We start from the raw sequence: 15924 nt of genomic DNA on the forward strand, positions 1-15924 counted from the left end.
GTACATGGAATACTTTGAAACTACAGTAATAAATGCAATAAAACCCAAAAACATGCTGTGGATGAGATACGTGGATGACATACTAACATTTTGGGATAATAAGTGGGGTAATTTTAATGAATTCCTCTCAAAATTAAACGCATTAGTGCCCAGCATCAAATTTAAAGTTGAATGGGAAACAGACAACAAAATTCCTTTTCTTGATGTTTTAATAATCAGAGACACGACAGAATACAAATTTACCATATACAGAAAACCAACGTTCTCACTTTCATATATTCACTACTCTAGCTATCATGACAATACTATCAAGATAGGTGTAGCCAGCAACCTATTCTTAAGAGCCTTACGAATTTGTTCCCCAGATTTCCTGGAAAAAGAATTTGAACTAATTCGCAAGCAACTTTCATCTTTAAAGTATCCTGACTGTTACAACCTCCCAGGTTGCAGTACAGGTTCTTTTAAGGTCTTTATATTTTCAAGGATTGCAGTCAGTACATGTACCTCAGTGACAAGGAAGGACGGAAACAGAAACTCAAGAAAACTTAACAATATTTATTACAAACTAGAAAGTCACTTAAATCAACCTTGCAAGATTAAATACACTTAATTATATAGATATGTCAACAAGAGAACAAATACCTGGTTCTCTGGATCTCACAAAATAACCTAAAGCTACTACACTAAACCCTATCAAGAGAAAATTTCAAGAGAGAAAACATACTTAATATATAACAAGTTGGATCCAAAATAAGGCTAGCCAAAATCACCAATAACCTAATAATAATAAGATAGAAAGAAGTAGGAGATGAAAACAAGGAAAACCTTAATACTCCTACCTATAACACCAAGCTAAGCAATGTGGAACTCAGTCCACTAAATACCAACATACAATAAACTATGACAATATATACATGTAAACATACATATATATATTTATGAATAATGAAGATTGGCAAAAATATATAATTTCACCTTCAGTGAAATACCAGAAGAGTTGAATTCAGGGCCGTGATCAGTCCATCAAGCTGCTAACGGAAGGGCAAATACTGTACGCCAGGTACTGAAGGGCAACACATCTCCCGATACGAGAGGAACGATAGTACGTCTTACCTGGCGACAGACTCCCTACTAGCCACCTCACGAGTCAAGTAGCTCTCATTCCCGTATAACAGCTGGACGAGGATGACACGGCAGGTAAATCCAGATTCCAGTGCCGGGATACAGCGACGACACAGGTTTTCCGTCAAAATCCTCAGACGGGAAAAAGGGGCAGAAACAGCGGTCGCAGATGACAGAGCGTCTGCTAAACTCTCAACAGCAGTGTGAAGGTCGCAGGTGACAACAACACCTGCGCGAGAAAAAGCCGTGATCCAGGGACACACTCAACAGACGTATATATGCGTCTTCCAAAATCCGTGAGGGAAATATCCAAGTGCGTGGTCCAAAAGGTAATTATCCAAAATCGTCCTCCAAATCAAAATAAATGCTGCGACGGGAAAACAGTACTGGTGAGAGCTTGTCAAGACCCGAACTCTCGTTGACCGGTCGACCATGTCCACTCATCACCTTCCCAGTGTTTATAAACACTCAAAGCAAAAGAATAACAATCGTTAAAACGATAGTTCACTAATACACAAAAAAGGAGGAGGAGGCGCAAAAACACTGAAACAATCGTAAAGCCACTTAACTTACGGAAACACAAGAGTAAACATACTCAGCAAAAATTTAACTTAAAAGTAAACAAAAAAGTAAACAAGGCTGATTTAAATCAACAAAAGAAATAATACTAGTTTTACGTTAACCTAATACTAACCATATAATTGAGAAAGCAATTCAAAAAGCAAACGTAATTTTCTACCGACCCCCTAAAGACAAGACCAGAGACACACCCAACAATAAAATAAAAATTCCCCACCTGGAGACGATTAAGAGAGTAACTCACACCCTTGGGAAATCCAATCCTTTTGCATTTACCTACCCAAATACCTTAGCCAAATCCCTGATTAACGTCCAACAAAAGACATCTCCCAAAGACTCTGGGGTATATGAGATCCCATGCCAGGACTGTGACCAATCTTACATCGGATTTACAGGTAAATCACTTCCCCAGAGATTAATACAACACAAACGGTCAGTTAGGTATGGACAACAGAACTCGGCTATTTTCAACCATATAAATGAACATAACCATAGAATAAACTGGAATATGTCACGTGTAATTTATAGCAGCAACTGCCGGAACAAGAGTCAAATGATGGAATCGGCCTTAATAAAAGAGAAGCAGGTAATGAACATCTCAAAAGGGAATTGGATTTCAGATATCGTCGACGCAGTGTTCATTCAACCAACGCTTAAGAAGATTAAAGGAAGATTATCAGCGGGGGTGACCTAAATTGGCTTACTTGTGGACGAATCCTTTGGTATAAATACCACCTTTTCTGTAAACTTTTCTCATTCATACCTGAAGAGAGAGACAGCAGTCTCTGAAATATAGTACTTTTCTCTCTACATTTTGGTGTTTTTTATGGGCTCCTTTTATTAGATATATATATATATATATATATATATATATATATATATATATAAAAATATATACACTACATACATACATACATACTACATATACATACATACATACATACATATACTTACATACATACATACATACATATATATACTATATACAGATATATAAATGAATACACACACATATATAAATATATATGTATAAAATATATGTGACTTTTTTTTAAATAGCCCAGCTGAGTTTAGCCCCAACAAGTATTGATATTAATGTGACAATCTTAGTCGACACTAGACAAAGCTTCGTCAGAGTAATTGATGACATTTGTTGTGTGACGCCAACCCCCCTCCCCCCTCTTCTTTTTGTGATCAGTAGATCATTGAACTTGCTTCTTACAAAGAGAAGTTTCGTGGAAAGCTCTGAATACAGCATAAGAAGAACCTCTTCTTACGCAAGGACCCCAGTTTGGGTTACGCAGGATCTACAGTCTAGACTTATGACGATTGGCATCATTAGCTATCTTTTGACTTAGTTAACTTGTAACAAGTTTCTGTCAACAATCATTTAATTCTTTATTTATTTATTATAATTATGCTTCTTCATTTTATTTTGTTCTCTTGAAGCCACACTGTTTTAGGTCCATCTATAAGATGTAGCAAGGGTGGCCAGACTTTGGACTTCGAGATCTACTCTAAAGAATGAAACTCTTTTACGATCTTTCATACTACATAATCACATATTATTACGTGGGGGAAAAAGTATATCGAATAGCGCCACAGTACGATAAAACATGACTACAATTGCCTCACTTATATATATATATATATATATATATATATATATATATATATATATATATATATATATATATATATATATATATATATATGTGTGTGTGTGTGTGTGTGTGTGTATATGTATATATATATATATATATATATATAGATAATATATATATATATATATATATATATATATATATATATGCTTGTGGGTTTGTTTGTTTTTATATGATTGTGAGGGAACGGCGATCGACCAAACACTTGGCCGCGATCGACTATATTTGGCCACCTCTAAGAATTGTGATTCAGTATTCTGGATCGATCTTTGGGAGTTAGGCGTCAATGGATTGGATGGAAGGAACGGCCACTGGGCCATTTTGGCGTTGCTAGGGGCAGGGGGAACCCTTACTTGAACAGCGACTTTCAGGGGAGATCAGCAGATGACTCCAGTGAGGATACTGGTGTCGTAAACACGGATTTGGCTAAGCGTCTGCATGTCTTGGTATATTGCGTCTATTTTACCTACATTTCTATCTAACGGTTACAAAATTGACAACAATGGTCGTTTAAGTCAATAACCAACAAACCCGCCGTTGTTGGATCATCTGAAAAAGTAGTCCTAGTAAACACCTTTTGAATCTTGTAACCTCAAGCGGAATAAAGCAAGCAAGCAAACGATTAATGGTTGGAAATCTTGTGAGAGTCGGTGGAATTAGCGATTATAAATCGCGGAGTAAGAGGCTGCTGAAACGCCTCTAAGTATTGAATGCACATTGGGTCGAAAATCTCAAGCATAATGATGAGATGAACGACGCTTCGAGTCAAGGAAGATTGCGTGATGTAAGCTGGCTGTCACTCGTTTTGACCAGTTGAGCGCGATGAGCCTTGTGGCTTGGACATAAATAGACCAATTTGAGATAAAACGCTCACAATGGATTTAATAGATCAGTTGAACCACACATCAGTCTTTATCATTGACCTAGAAGGCCTCCCCTGTGCTGCCATCGTAATTACATCTTGTGACTCTCGTGGTAGTGCTTCTTACTGTGAGAGCGCGCGTCATATGATGCAAGTTGATTTCGTTCAGTTGCCTTATCTCTCCATCTCTCCCTACGGAATGTTGTTATATTGTTTTGATCATTTGGAATGCTAACAATAGCAGAAAACGTACTCGCTTGATCAAAATTGTTCAGTTTCTGTACGTTGGATGTCTGGCCTTATGATTTATTTATTTAGTAATAAACGAATGTTTTAAGGCAAAGTAGGTATTAGTACTTTAAATTAAATTGAATTCGGCTTGGTTCCGATCACAGTTACATGCATACATCCCGTTTCTATTTGAAACCAATAAATGATTAATTAAGGATATATATATATATATATATATATATGTATATATATATATATACATATTATAATATATATATATATATATATATATATATATATATATATATATATATATATATATATATATATATATATATTATATATATAGTATATAATATATATATATACACAGCTTTGATTTGACCAAGTTACACGGTATCACAGTTGTCCCGAAAATGACCGCGAATTCACACTGATTGATCTCTGGGATTTCAGTGACTAAATCTTAGATTAGGCTGAAAATCTGTTTCCCGGACTGATTTAAAAGGACATTATAGATATTAGAATTATATGGGAACGCGTAATCCCTTTTACGGGCTGCTCTGTGAGCAAGAGCCCGTGCTGGCACAAGGTTAGCTAAATCTCAAACAACAAGACTTCGTAAAGGAAACAAGGAATTGGCAGGTAAACTTTCATCATCGAACCAGTGCGGAGATTAAAGTGAAAAATAATCCGGGTAAGTTGTTAAAAGTATCATGCAAAATGCAAAGATATTTAGAAAGGAGTCGGGGCTTTCAGGCGATTCTTGTGGTCATTGTGCGCTGAGGATTGGCCGATGAAGGCCAAAAGATATATATGATGGGCTGCGACTGATACTGTATTTATATGAGCGCCCAGAATTCCAAAATTTGCTTTGTTTTTGTGTGCATCCATGATACGTGCGCGTGTGTGTGTGAGAGAGAGAGAGAGAGAGAGAGGTGGTGGGGACGGGGGGTGGATTGTCGGGAAATTGAACCAGTGAAGGCCTGCTGATGATAATAAAAAATTAATAGCAGTTGTCCAGCTAATGTTTTTTATGACAGTGGCACCGTAATATGATTCGTAATTAAGAGTGTCGTGTTTTCGGTTATTGGTTCCATTTTTGGAACGCATTTATGCAGAGCGTTTACTTTATTTACAGCTCCCAAATGGGAATTATTTAGGTACCGTCATTTTTAGCTGATTGTATTGATTTACTTGAAGATGAAAACAGCCCGGATTACATTAAAACGACCATGTTGTTCGGATTGCTTTATATACACAAATGTGCACTCATACTTACAGGCAGACACACACACACACAGACACACACACATATATATATATATATATATATATATATATATATATATATATATATATATATATATATATATATATATATATGTGTGTGTGCTACCAGCTATATGTGAAAAGCAGGTGTTCTGTAGAATGCCTAGGGAATATATACAATGCCTCGAGTTTTTAGGTAAGGTATATAATATCTGTGTTGTTACATACTTATCTTAGCCATTATAAACGATGACAAGTACTGATCTGGAAAAGTGTAAAATGGGAAAAGGCTTTCAAATAAAATGTTAGAAAATGAAATAACAATAAATGATTAACGTGTTTCATAATGTAATACAAAAGTACAATAAAGCGTTTCAAAATAAGTGGGACAAAAAACGAAATGAAGTACAGGATATTCTGACTGGGAGAACAGGAGGACCACAGCTGTCATGACTGACATGTTGCAGCAAGGAAGGCTAGAATGGTATTTTGAATTGCACTTAATTTCCAGTCTTGCACACATGGCCCGAAAACCCTTGGCTGCTTCCCATGGACTGGATGGTAGCAACAGATCGAAGAGGTAGTATATCTTGGTCAGGAACATCTTGAACTCTGAGTAAGACCTTGGTACAAACAGTGAAATGTGATCTTGCATGGTGTTGCTTTGAAATTCCTTGTGCTGTTCCAGGTAGGTAAAAGCCGTCTTCAGGCACATTCATGACATCTGCCAGCAGACTGGGAGAGTCACCGCCTCCCTTGTCGACGTCAGGGATAGGAGCTCGCACAGTGTCTCCCAGACATGCATATATTATATCGGAGTTCATTTTGATTTATTTTTGGCCTGTACTTCCAGATTCGATTTCGATTGTCTTCTACTTCGGTGGCATTCTCACTGTTGAAGCAAATATTGAACAAAATATTAACCCCGTAACCTTCCATTTCCCAGTCGCCACTAAGGAGACTACGATATTCTATACTCTGCCGGTTTGCCTTAAGAAATTGTATAGAATGCCTAGGAAATGTATGAAATAACAAGTATTTCATACTTTGACAGCCAATTTTTGGCATAGTATATATTGCCTAGACGTTCTATAAAATGCCGGTTTTCACACATTGCCGGTAACATTATATATTGCTGACGCTGCTTGGTCTTAACCTTGGTGGATCTGCTTGCCTGAAAACCAAGCTAAGATGTCACAGTTCAGACTTGCTTGAAGCTTTGTACCCATGTCATTCGGTCCTGGGCAGTCGTATCAGTTGCATCATTTTGCTGATGCCAGCTGCGAACATATATATATATATGTATACACATACATCTATACACACACATACATACATATGTTGTATATATATATATAAAATGAAAAGGGCCTTCGCCGGAGGGGGAAGAGCCATGAGCGGAACCCACGCGTTGCACTTCAGGCATTTCTCAAGATTCCTTTTACTATACTTCAGTTCATATTATCTTTCTTCCATCTTACTTTCCTACCTCTCCTATAAAAAAACTAGCAGTTGTTTCACAGTGCAGCTGCGAGGTCTGGCTCCTGTTTCACCTTTCAAACCTTTTTAGTCTGCTTCCCTCTGAGCGCTGAATGATCTCTAATGTCCCAGCGCTTTTCCTTTGGCCTAAATTGCACATTTCATTTCCAATCTCTAAGTCTAGAGAGAAGAAGGAAAAAATACAATAAGAAACATCCCTCATAAATGACTCGATCGTCGACCTCTCCTTCTTTTTCGTCACCATCATATTTCGTCATTTTGTAGATCGCTTTGTCGCTCAGTCTTTCATTTTCAAGCATCTCTTAACCTCCTCTGCGCTCTCCGTCTAGTCTTCTCAATAGCCGTCATATGAATCCCGATGTTTATGATATATTCACGTTTTTTCTATTAGTTTTCCACAAGCCTGAAATCACTGGTTCCAAAGAGTTAGTCTAAACCTGAATGGGATAAAGACGACCGATTGTACTTATAAGGCATTTTGAACGAAAGATAAAAGACAAAATATATTCGTACAGTTTATAAATATTAAAAATGGAATTCACAGATGGATTACAGTTACTCATTTCAACTACAAAATTGAAATTGTCACCTACTCTAAAGCAATAGTCGGAGAATGAATGATCAGTGGGATGCAAAAAATCAAAATTTACAAGACGTGAGACAAAGTATGCAAAGAAAAGGTAAAGTAACTGGTTTCACAACTGAAGGTTGAATATATATATATAATATAATATATATATATATATATATATATATATATATCTATATATATCTATATATAGATATTATATTATTATATTATATATATCATATATATATAATATTTATAATTATATATAAGTAATATAATAATATTTATTATATAATATTATGAATTTTTATCACATCACCGTGATTCATATATATGCATTAAGCTACAAATGTTCTTTAATATCCAACTCTGAATTAATATAATTTCATATTTGTTAACCGAAGGGGAATTGTTTCTTATGTTCATAATAATTTCGTCCTCTCGTGGATTCGAACCAGCGCACAGAGAAGAAATCAGGACTTCAGTGACGACTCTGTACCTAGTCGGTAAAGACATCACTGAAGTCCTGATTTCTCCTCTGTGCGCTGGTTCGGATCCACGAGAGGATGAAATTACTATCAACTAAAAAAATTCCCCTTCGATCAACACATATGAAAATATATTAATTCCGAGGTACAGCGAATTGGATATTAAAGACATTGCACCTTAATGCACATATATATAAATGTAAATAAAATAAATATGTATGCATATATATTATATATATATATAGATATATAATCTAATAAAAGGAGCCCATAAAATTTTATGGGCTCCTTTTATTAGATTGGAATTCTGTTGTTACAGAACATTGTTACCAGTCATATATATAATTAGTAAAACTACTTTCACCATAGTTTTTTTTTTTTTTTTTTTTTTTTGGAAATGCCCCATCAGGTAAGTCTTGGACCCTTGTGGGGGAACTGAATAAAGAAGCTATACCTTTCGGAAGAAAAAAAGTTTCTTTTCTCTCTCTGTCTCTCATTTGGATTTAAGGCCTTTAGCGATAAGCATGTCCAAAAAAGTTATAGAAATCGCTGGGAAGTGTAGAAGCCATTCTGACACACAAATATATATATATATATATATATATATATATATATATATATACACATATTAATATATATATATATTATAATATATATATCTGTCGTGTGTGTGTGTATAAATATATATATATATATATATATATATATATATATATTATATATATATATATATATATATCACTATATATATATATGTGTGCGTGTGTGTGTGTGAATATATTATATATAGATATATATATATTATATATATATATATATATAATATATGTTTGTGTGTGTGTGTACTATGTGCTATTCCTCTTATTAGAGTGGCTAGATCTAGAGGCTGCTAACCTTTTAGGATGCTGTTGCCAGCCCTATGCTTTTACTCCATTCTAGTTACATTCCACCACAGTCCACTTCACAGACTGCAAAATACCTCATTCAGCGCTCAAGCACAAGGATGATTGAGTTTCTGCGAGCATGAATCGGATCTGTAAACGAGTATAATAACCAAAGTGCGCCAATGACCTGCACTTATTCAAAGCCACTGTGCTTTATTACCTATAAGTCAGTCCAGTCCCAGAAGTTAGGTCGGACTTAGAACTTTGCTCCCCTGTCTAGTAAGGTGAGTGTATGTATATACGCACACACACACACACACACACACATATATATTATATATATATACATATATATATAATATATATATGTGTGTGTGTGTATGTATGTATGTATGTATGTATGACTGAATCACAAAAATATGGAACGTGATGAATATATGAGTAAAGACAAAATCCACGAAGGAAGAGAAACGGTGGAGTTCTGCAAGGCCTATCGAATTCTTGACCTTTGCTTAGCAGAATGAAAAAAATATAAAAACAAATTTACAAAGAAAGCTCGTATAAAGACAGGTTGGGGTTACAAAGGAAAAAAATCTGCTCTACCTGAAATCAATCACAACTGAAAAATTTGTGGACCTATCAAAACAGGGTTAAGAGGTTTTACAAAAGATTAGCCTAACAGCTCAGAATCAGGGACTAGACAATTAAAAGTTTATAAAAAAAAAATTGACTGACTACCAAATTATTTTTATATAATTAAAACTCGACAACTTTCCAATTGGTAAACAATAACAATTTTTGCAAGGTGAACATTTAGAAAAAATATATTAAACTTAGGAATGCATAGAAAATATATATAAGGTAACTAATATGTAATAAAGTCAGTTATTTTATCTTTTAGGCCATTCTTGAATATTTTACTAATACAAGAGTCCAAATAGTACATCCCAGGGCTAAGGTTAAAATTACAACTGGAAGCAAGAGAAATATTTTGATCCGGCAATCACTGAACTTTCAGTCCAGTTTATCCTGTGAGAGTTTTCACTTAAATGAATGAATATAGCATTGGGTATTTGCCCAATTTTGACAGAATACTTATGCTGTTTAATTCGGACTTCTAAATCCTTGCTAGATTAACAAATATAAAAAGAGGGGCAGTCCAAACGTGGAGTTTTACACATTATGTTGTTGTTTTCCTTAGGTCAATGCTTGGAAAAACAGAAGAAAAAATTTATATTTTGATATTAAGGTGATGGCCTGAATAGAAATGGACATAAGTTGTTGGTTTGTTTCCTATAAATACTGAATTTGCATGAAATGGTTATCTATGTATTAAGATATCTAAGACATCTTTTTCTAATTCTAAAGTAAACTTAATGCATGGTACCTGGTTATTCAAATTTAAGAGTATATCATTTACATCAATACCACAGGCAAAATAGCTAAAGTATCGTCAACATAATCTATACCACTTAAAGGAGTATAAATGATATTAGGTAAATATCGTTTATTAAAGAATTCCATGTATAAGTTTGAGAGCAGTGGGGATAAAGGGTTTTCCATTGCCGCAACCAATATTTATTGGTAAAATTCACCATTGAATTTAAACTTACAATCACAAATGCACGACTAGTAAGTGAAGTAATATGACTTACAGGTAGATGTGATTCATGAACGATTAGTTCATTACTAAGATACTCTAAAATAGAATCTGTTGGGATGTTGGTAAAAAGAGAACATACATCAAAACTTATGAATCTATCGGAGGGGCAAAAAGTGATTTTGTTTATCAACTAAATCCAGAGAATTATATATTTGAGAATTGGAGATGGTGCCAAGTAACGAGAACACGAGCTTGATGATATATTTCGAAAGTTTATGTGATACAAAGTCAACAGTATTAATAACAGGCTGCATAGGATTGTTGTCTATGTGTGTTCTTACTAATCCGTATAAGTAATTACTAATCCGTACAAGTACAGTGACGAGGGAAATTTTACTGAGAACTGACTTAGTTCCTTTTTATCTTTACGGGGTTTTTTGTCACTATGCTACTGAAATTTTTTATGACTTGATAAAGGGGGTTTTTGTTAGTTTTTTGGAAGTCGTATCATCATCCAGTAGTGCTTGTATACGTGACATGTAGTTCAGTTTTATCTAAGATTACAATACTATTCGCCTTCACAGCTTTAGTGATGTGGATTGTATTGTCTTTTTTTAAGATCAGTCGAGGTTTTCTTACTTTCATGCTTAACATTGGTAGCTCCATACACAATACCTTCCATTGAGGAAGATCACAATATTTTCCCAATATACCGAGGGAGGGCGCAATTATGAAAGCAGAGGGCCTGGTCGATATAAAGAAAGAGAAACCATATCCAAGGGCACTCACAACATTTTCACTTATTTGTTCACCTGATAAGTTTACAACACAATCATTATGTGCACTATTAGTCGAGTCACTGCTGTCGATCAGATTTCTGAGTTCCCTGTCGAGTTTCCTTGTTAGGGCATCTCTAGTCGTCCTTTCGAAGTTTTCCATAAATTTCTTGTCGCAGCCAGTCTTTGCAATCAGCCGGGATAGAATCGTTGAATGAAAATGTGACTTTTTTTGATTCCTTAAATTTGTCTTTCTCTTCTTGCTTTGAGGCTGGTATGTGGCGTTTGAACATCATGGCGCCGAATTCTTTGAATGAGTGATGGTCATATCTTCTCAAACGGCGTGGTAACAGGGATTTAGGGAGGAGTTGTTCAGTCAGGCATTTCTTCAGGAATTTTAGTTGAATTCTGGTCGAATGCGCAGCCACAAGGGACTTGGAGAAGGTAGTGGCTACGCATCTCAAAAGAGGAAACTGGATAGCGAAAGTAAACGTGCCGTCATTATGTATAACCGATTCACGAAAATATGGAAGGTAATAAATATATGAATAAAGACAAAACCCACGAAGGAAAGAGAAACGACGTACTTGCGCAAGGCCTTTCGACTTCTTGTCCTTTACTTAGTAGACTTAAAAAATTAAACATAAGTTTACAAAGAAAGCTCGTATAAAAGACGAATGGGGATTACAAAAGATCAGGCCCAGCAGCTCAGAAGCAGGGACAAGACAATTAAAAGATTACAAATAAGGGTGACTGACCACCAAAATTTTTTCATAAAAGTACGACTCGATAACTTTCCAAATTTCAAACAAAGATTTCTCTTTACGAAGTCTTTTAGAATCTGCTATTATACAGCTTGCTTCCAGTTGCAATTTTAACCTTAGCCCCGGGATGTACTATTTGGACCCCTGTATTATAATGTTCAAGAAAGACCTAAAAGATAAAATTACTCTCTTAACTACAAATTAGTTACCTTATATATATTTTCCAGGTGTTCGTATGTTTATTTTTATTTTTTTTTAAATGTTCACCTTGCAAAAATTATTATTGTTTCCCTATTGGGAAGTTATCAAGTTGTTCTTTTATAACATTTTTGGTGGTCAGTCAACATTTTTTGTATAATCTTTTAATTGTCTTGTCTCTGCCTCTGAGCTGTTAGGGTAATCTTTTGTAAAACCTCTTAACCCTGTTTTGATTTGGTCCACTAATTCTTCAGTTGTTTTGGATTCTGGGTTGTACATATTTTTTCCTTTGTAATTCCTATCTGTCATCTATACGAGCTTTCTTTGTAAACTTATTTTTATATTTCTTCCGTCTGCTAAGTAAAGGAAAAGCAGTCGAAAGGCCTTGGATACCCCCATCATTTCTATTTCCTTCGTGGATTTTGCCTTTGCGTGTATATGTATATATATATATATATATATATATATATATATATATATATATTATATATATATATATATACACGCATTAAGGTACAAATGTCCTTTAATATCTAATTCACTCTACCTCGGAATTAATATATTTTCATATTATACACTAACCGAAGGCGATTTTTTTAGTTGATAAGAAATTCGTTGGCTTATGGGCACGAACCACAGAACCAAGAATTTATCAACTAAATTAGATATTAAAGGACATTTGTAGCTTAATGCATATATATGAATCACGGTTATATAAGACACACATATATATATATATATATATATATATATATATATATATATATGTGTGTGTGTGTGTGTGTGTGTGTTTATCATACTGCATTTTGGCATACATATGACTTATACTATCTTGAAAAGAACACTGTGGGAGTAAGACATCACTGGCACCTAGAGGGGGGCGGGTTGGTTAGGGATGGGGATGACATGTAAAAATAACCAAAAACGACAGATATTAGCGTCTAATTCAGAGTTTTCGAGGCTGCAGAGATGAATAGTGACACTCCCGATATCCTGTAAATCCAAGTTCAGCCCTGACAAGAAAGGGTGTGTGAGAAGGGGTGAAATATAAAATGTCAAAAATGCTAACAATGTAATTGAAGCAGCTATCTTAACAGGAGAGAGAGAGAGAGAGAGAGAGAGAGAGAGAGAGAGAGAGAGAGAGAGGTTCCACCAAGCAGAGGTCAATAGCACTTGGCATGGACGGTACTTGGAATATGCAACTACCACTTACTACTGTCAGACGTCACTGACATCGCTTACATATAAACTGAGCGCGAGATCTGCTGGGGAGTCTAAGCTCGGGTCCAATTACCTCATTGTACATTCGAAGACGTTCTGATTAACTGATAATTTGATAATATGCGTTTTTGACTTTGTGATGGCTGAAAAGTTCTTGACTTACTTTTCTCTGTGCAGTTATTGGAATTTATGATACTATTCCTCCTTATTCGCTTGCATGCACCCACACACACACACACACACACACTCAATCTCAAGTTCATAGTTCTGCTTATTAAATTTGTGTATATCTACGCAGTCTCATTATGAATCTATTACACGCACACACACTGTACTGTTGACGTACAGAATAATTATATTTGTTGTTTTTCTTTCAGTCTTCCAGAAGAAACCAACATGGAACCCTCTCCAGCTATTTCCTGGCTTCGAGGGATATGCACTGGATTCCCGTAAGTTTTTTATCATTCTTTTTTAGTAGTATCCTGATTTACTTAATGCGTTTTCATGACAAATATGGTCAGTCAGTTAAAATGAATACCTAGGCGTATGCAAACATGTCGTTCGTTCTCGATTCAACACTCAAAAGGCAAATCTTGGCGAAAGAAGTTTTTGAGTATTCAAATAAGACGCGGAAGATACCATGAGGAGCAGTGAGAGAGCTAGATAATAAAATTAAAACTTCACTTCAGTAGTCCATTGTAGGGGCTTATCTGAGTGATTTTCAGTGCTGTTTAGATAAAATGAGGAAGTGTCGTATCCTGACAGTTATTGCTAGACTGATTTCTCAAATGAGTTGACACTGAGACGGAAAAAACATAATTGAAAATATGGTTTCAGATTCAAAACCTTACGAACCTGCGCATAGGCTTCATTAGGCCCACGTGAATAAATTTCCTGCTTACGTATTTTTTAATACGTACTGTTCGGCTTCCTGATATTACTATTTATTTTACTTTAGAGAAATCCAGCAGTTTGTCTCTCATACTTCCAAAACCTATAATTTATATTCTTTCGTGATCAGTAAATTTCAACGTGATTACGATTATCCACTTCACGCACTTGTCCAGTGGGTCACCCATCCCAGAGTCTAAACTTTCCTATAATCTTATTACGTTTTTTCACAGATTTAATTCTTTTGCTCTGTTATTTTGTGCATCAGAGGCAATATTATGTAGTTTCCTTTCCTTTCCTTTCTTCCTCATTCAACAACCATATTTCGCTTTGGCAAAGGAGGCTGCATTTATCAGTCCCTTTTTAACCATTGGTTCTTCTTCACAACTACAGAACTTACTGAGACCTCTTCTTCTTCTTCTACTTCTTATTCTTCTTCTTCTTCTTATACGTAAGACTATTATATTTGTGGATGCCAAATTCAGTTGCACCAAATTTCTAGTTAATAATTCCTCTCGTACTTTCATGCTCTTGTAAACCATTCCAATTTATAATTTTCTTTATATTGCTTCAGGTAAAACTGGGTTATCTTTCAGTGCACAATTCGAGTGCGCCTCACATTAAATGATCCGTATATCGGATTTATTTTCTATGAAGTCTTTTATCACCCGTCTTTTGCTGCTTTAGAAATCAGCCTCTTCAGCCCTTCGCACAAGTTTCTCTTTCATTATAAGAGTTACCCATTGGATCCTCATTCTTCTTCTGCAGCTATCAATTGACAGAGGGACAATCCATGATCTAACTATTATTTTCACGTACATACTGTCCGATTAAAATACAGTATATTTAAAGTACAACAGATCAGTCTAGTAATTCAATGATGCAACACTATCTCCTTGTCACTGCTATCTTGTGATTAACCTATTGGGTTTGAACAATGTAATAAAACAGTTGTGCGTAAAAATATAAAATGGTAACCAGTCTCGCGAGTTGCTACTATGCGTGTCGTTTAAACCTCCGTTTCATCATTTATATTGTACTTTTAAAGAAAAAGTTAAATTTCTCCTTTATACTTACTACATTCCCCAATTGTTACATACTCTCGTTATTATTTTCTTTCATAGGTCGGGGCGTCATTGTTCGCCAGCAACATTGGGTCAGGTCATTTCATAGGTCTGGCGGGAGCTGGGGCTGCTTCAGGTATTGCAGTGGCTGGCTTCGAATTAGGGGTGAGTTTATGTTTTGTTTCTTTACTGTTTACTAAGTGACTGCTCCTTTTTGTCCATAATAATGATAGC

The 15924-nt window shown here is 35.3% G+C and overlaps 1 protein-coding gene across 3 annotated transcripts in view; it reads left to right on the forward strand.

The window, feature by feature from the left end:
- LOC135215319 (sodium/mannose cotransporter SLC5A10-like) overlaps nt 1-15924 on the forward strand; it is a 103266-nt gene that overhangs the window by 32683 nt on the left and 54659 nt on the right. For all 3 annotated transcript variants that reach the window (XM_064249882.1, XM_064249881.1, XM_064249880.1), the window contains 2 exons: nt 14113-14184; nt 15751-15855. In XM_064249882.1, coding sequence (XP_064105952.1) covers nt 14113-14184; nt 15751-15855 — 177 coding nt within the window. The remainder of the gene's footprint in view (nt 1-14112; nt 14185-15750; nt 15856-15924) is intronic.

This window comes from Macrobrachium nipponense, chromosome 5 (genome assembly GCF_015104395.2).
Source record: "Macrobrachium nipponense isolate FS-2020 chromosome 5, ASM1510439v2, whole genome shotgun sequence".
Lineage (NCBI taxonomy): Eukaryota > Metazoa > Arthropoda > Malacostraca > Decapoda > Palaemonidae > Macrobrachium > Macrobrachium nipponense.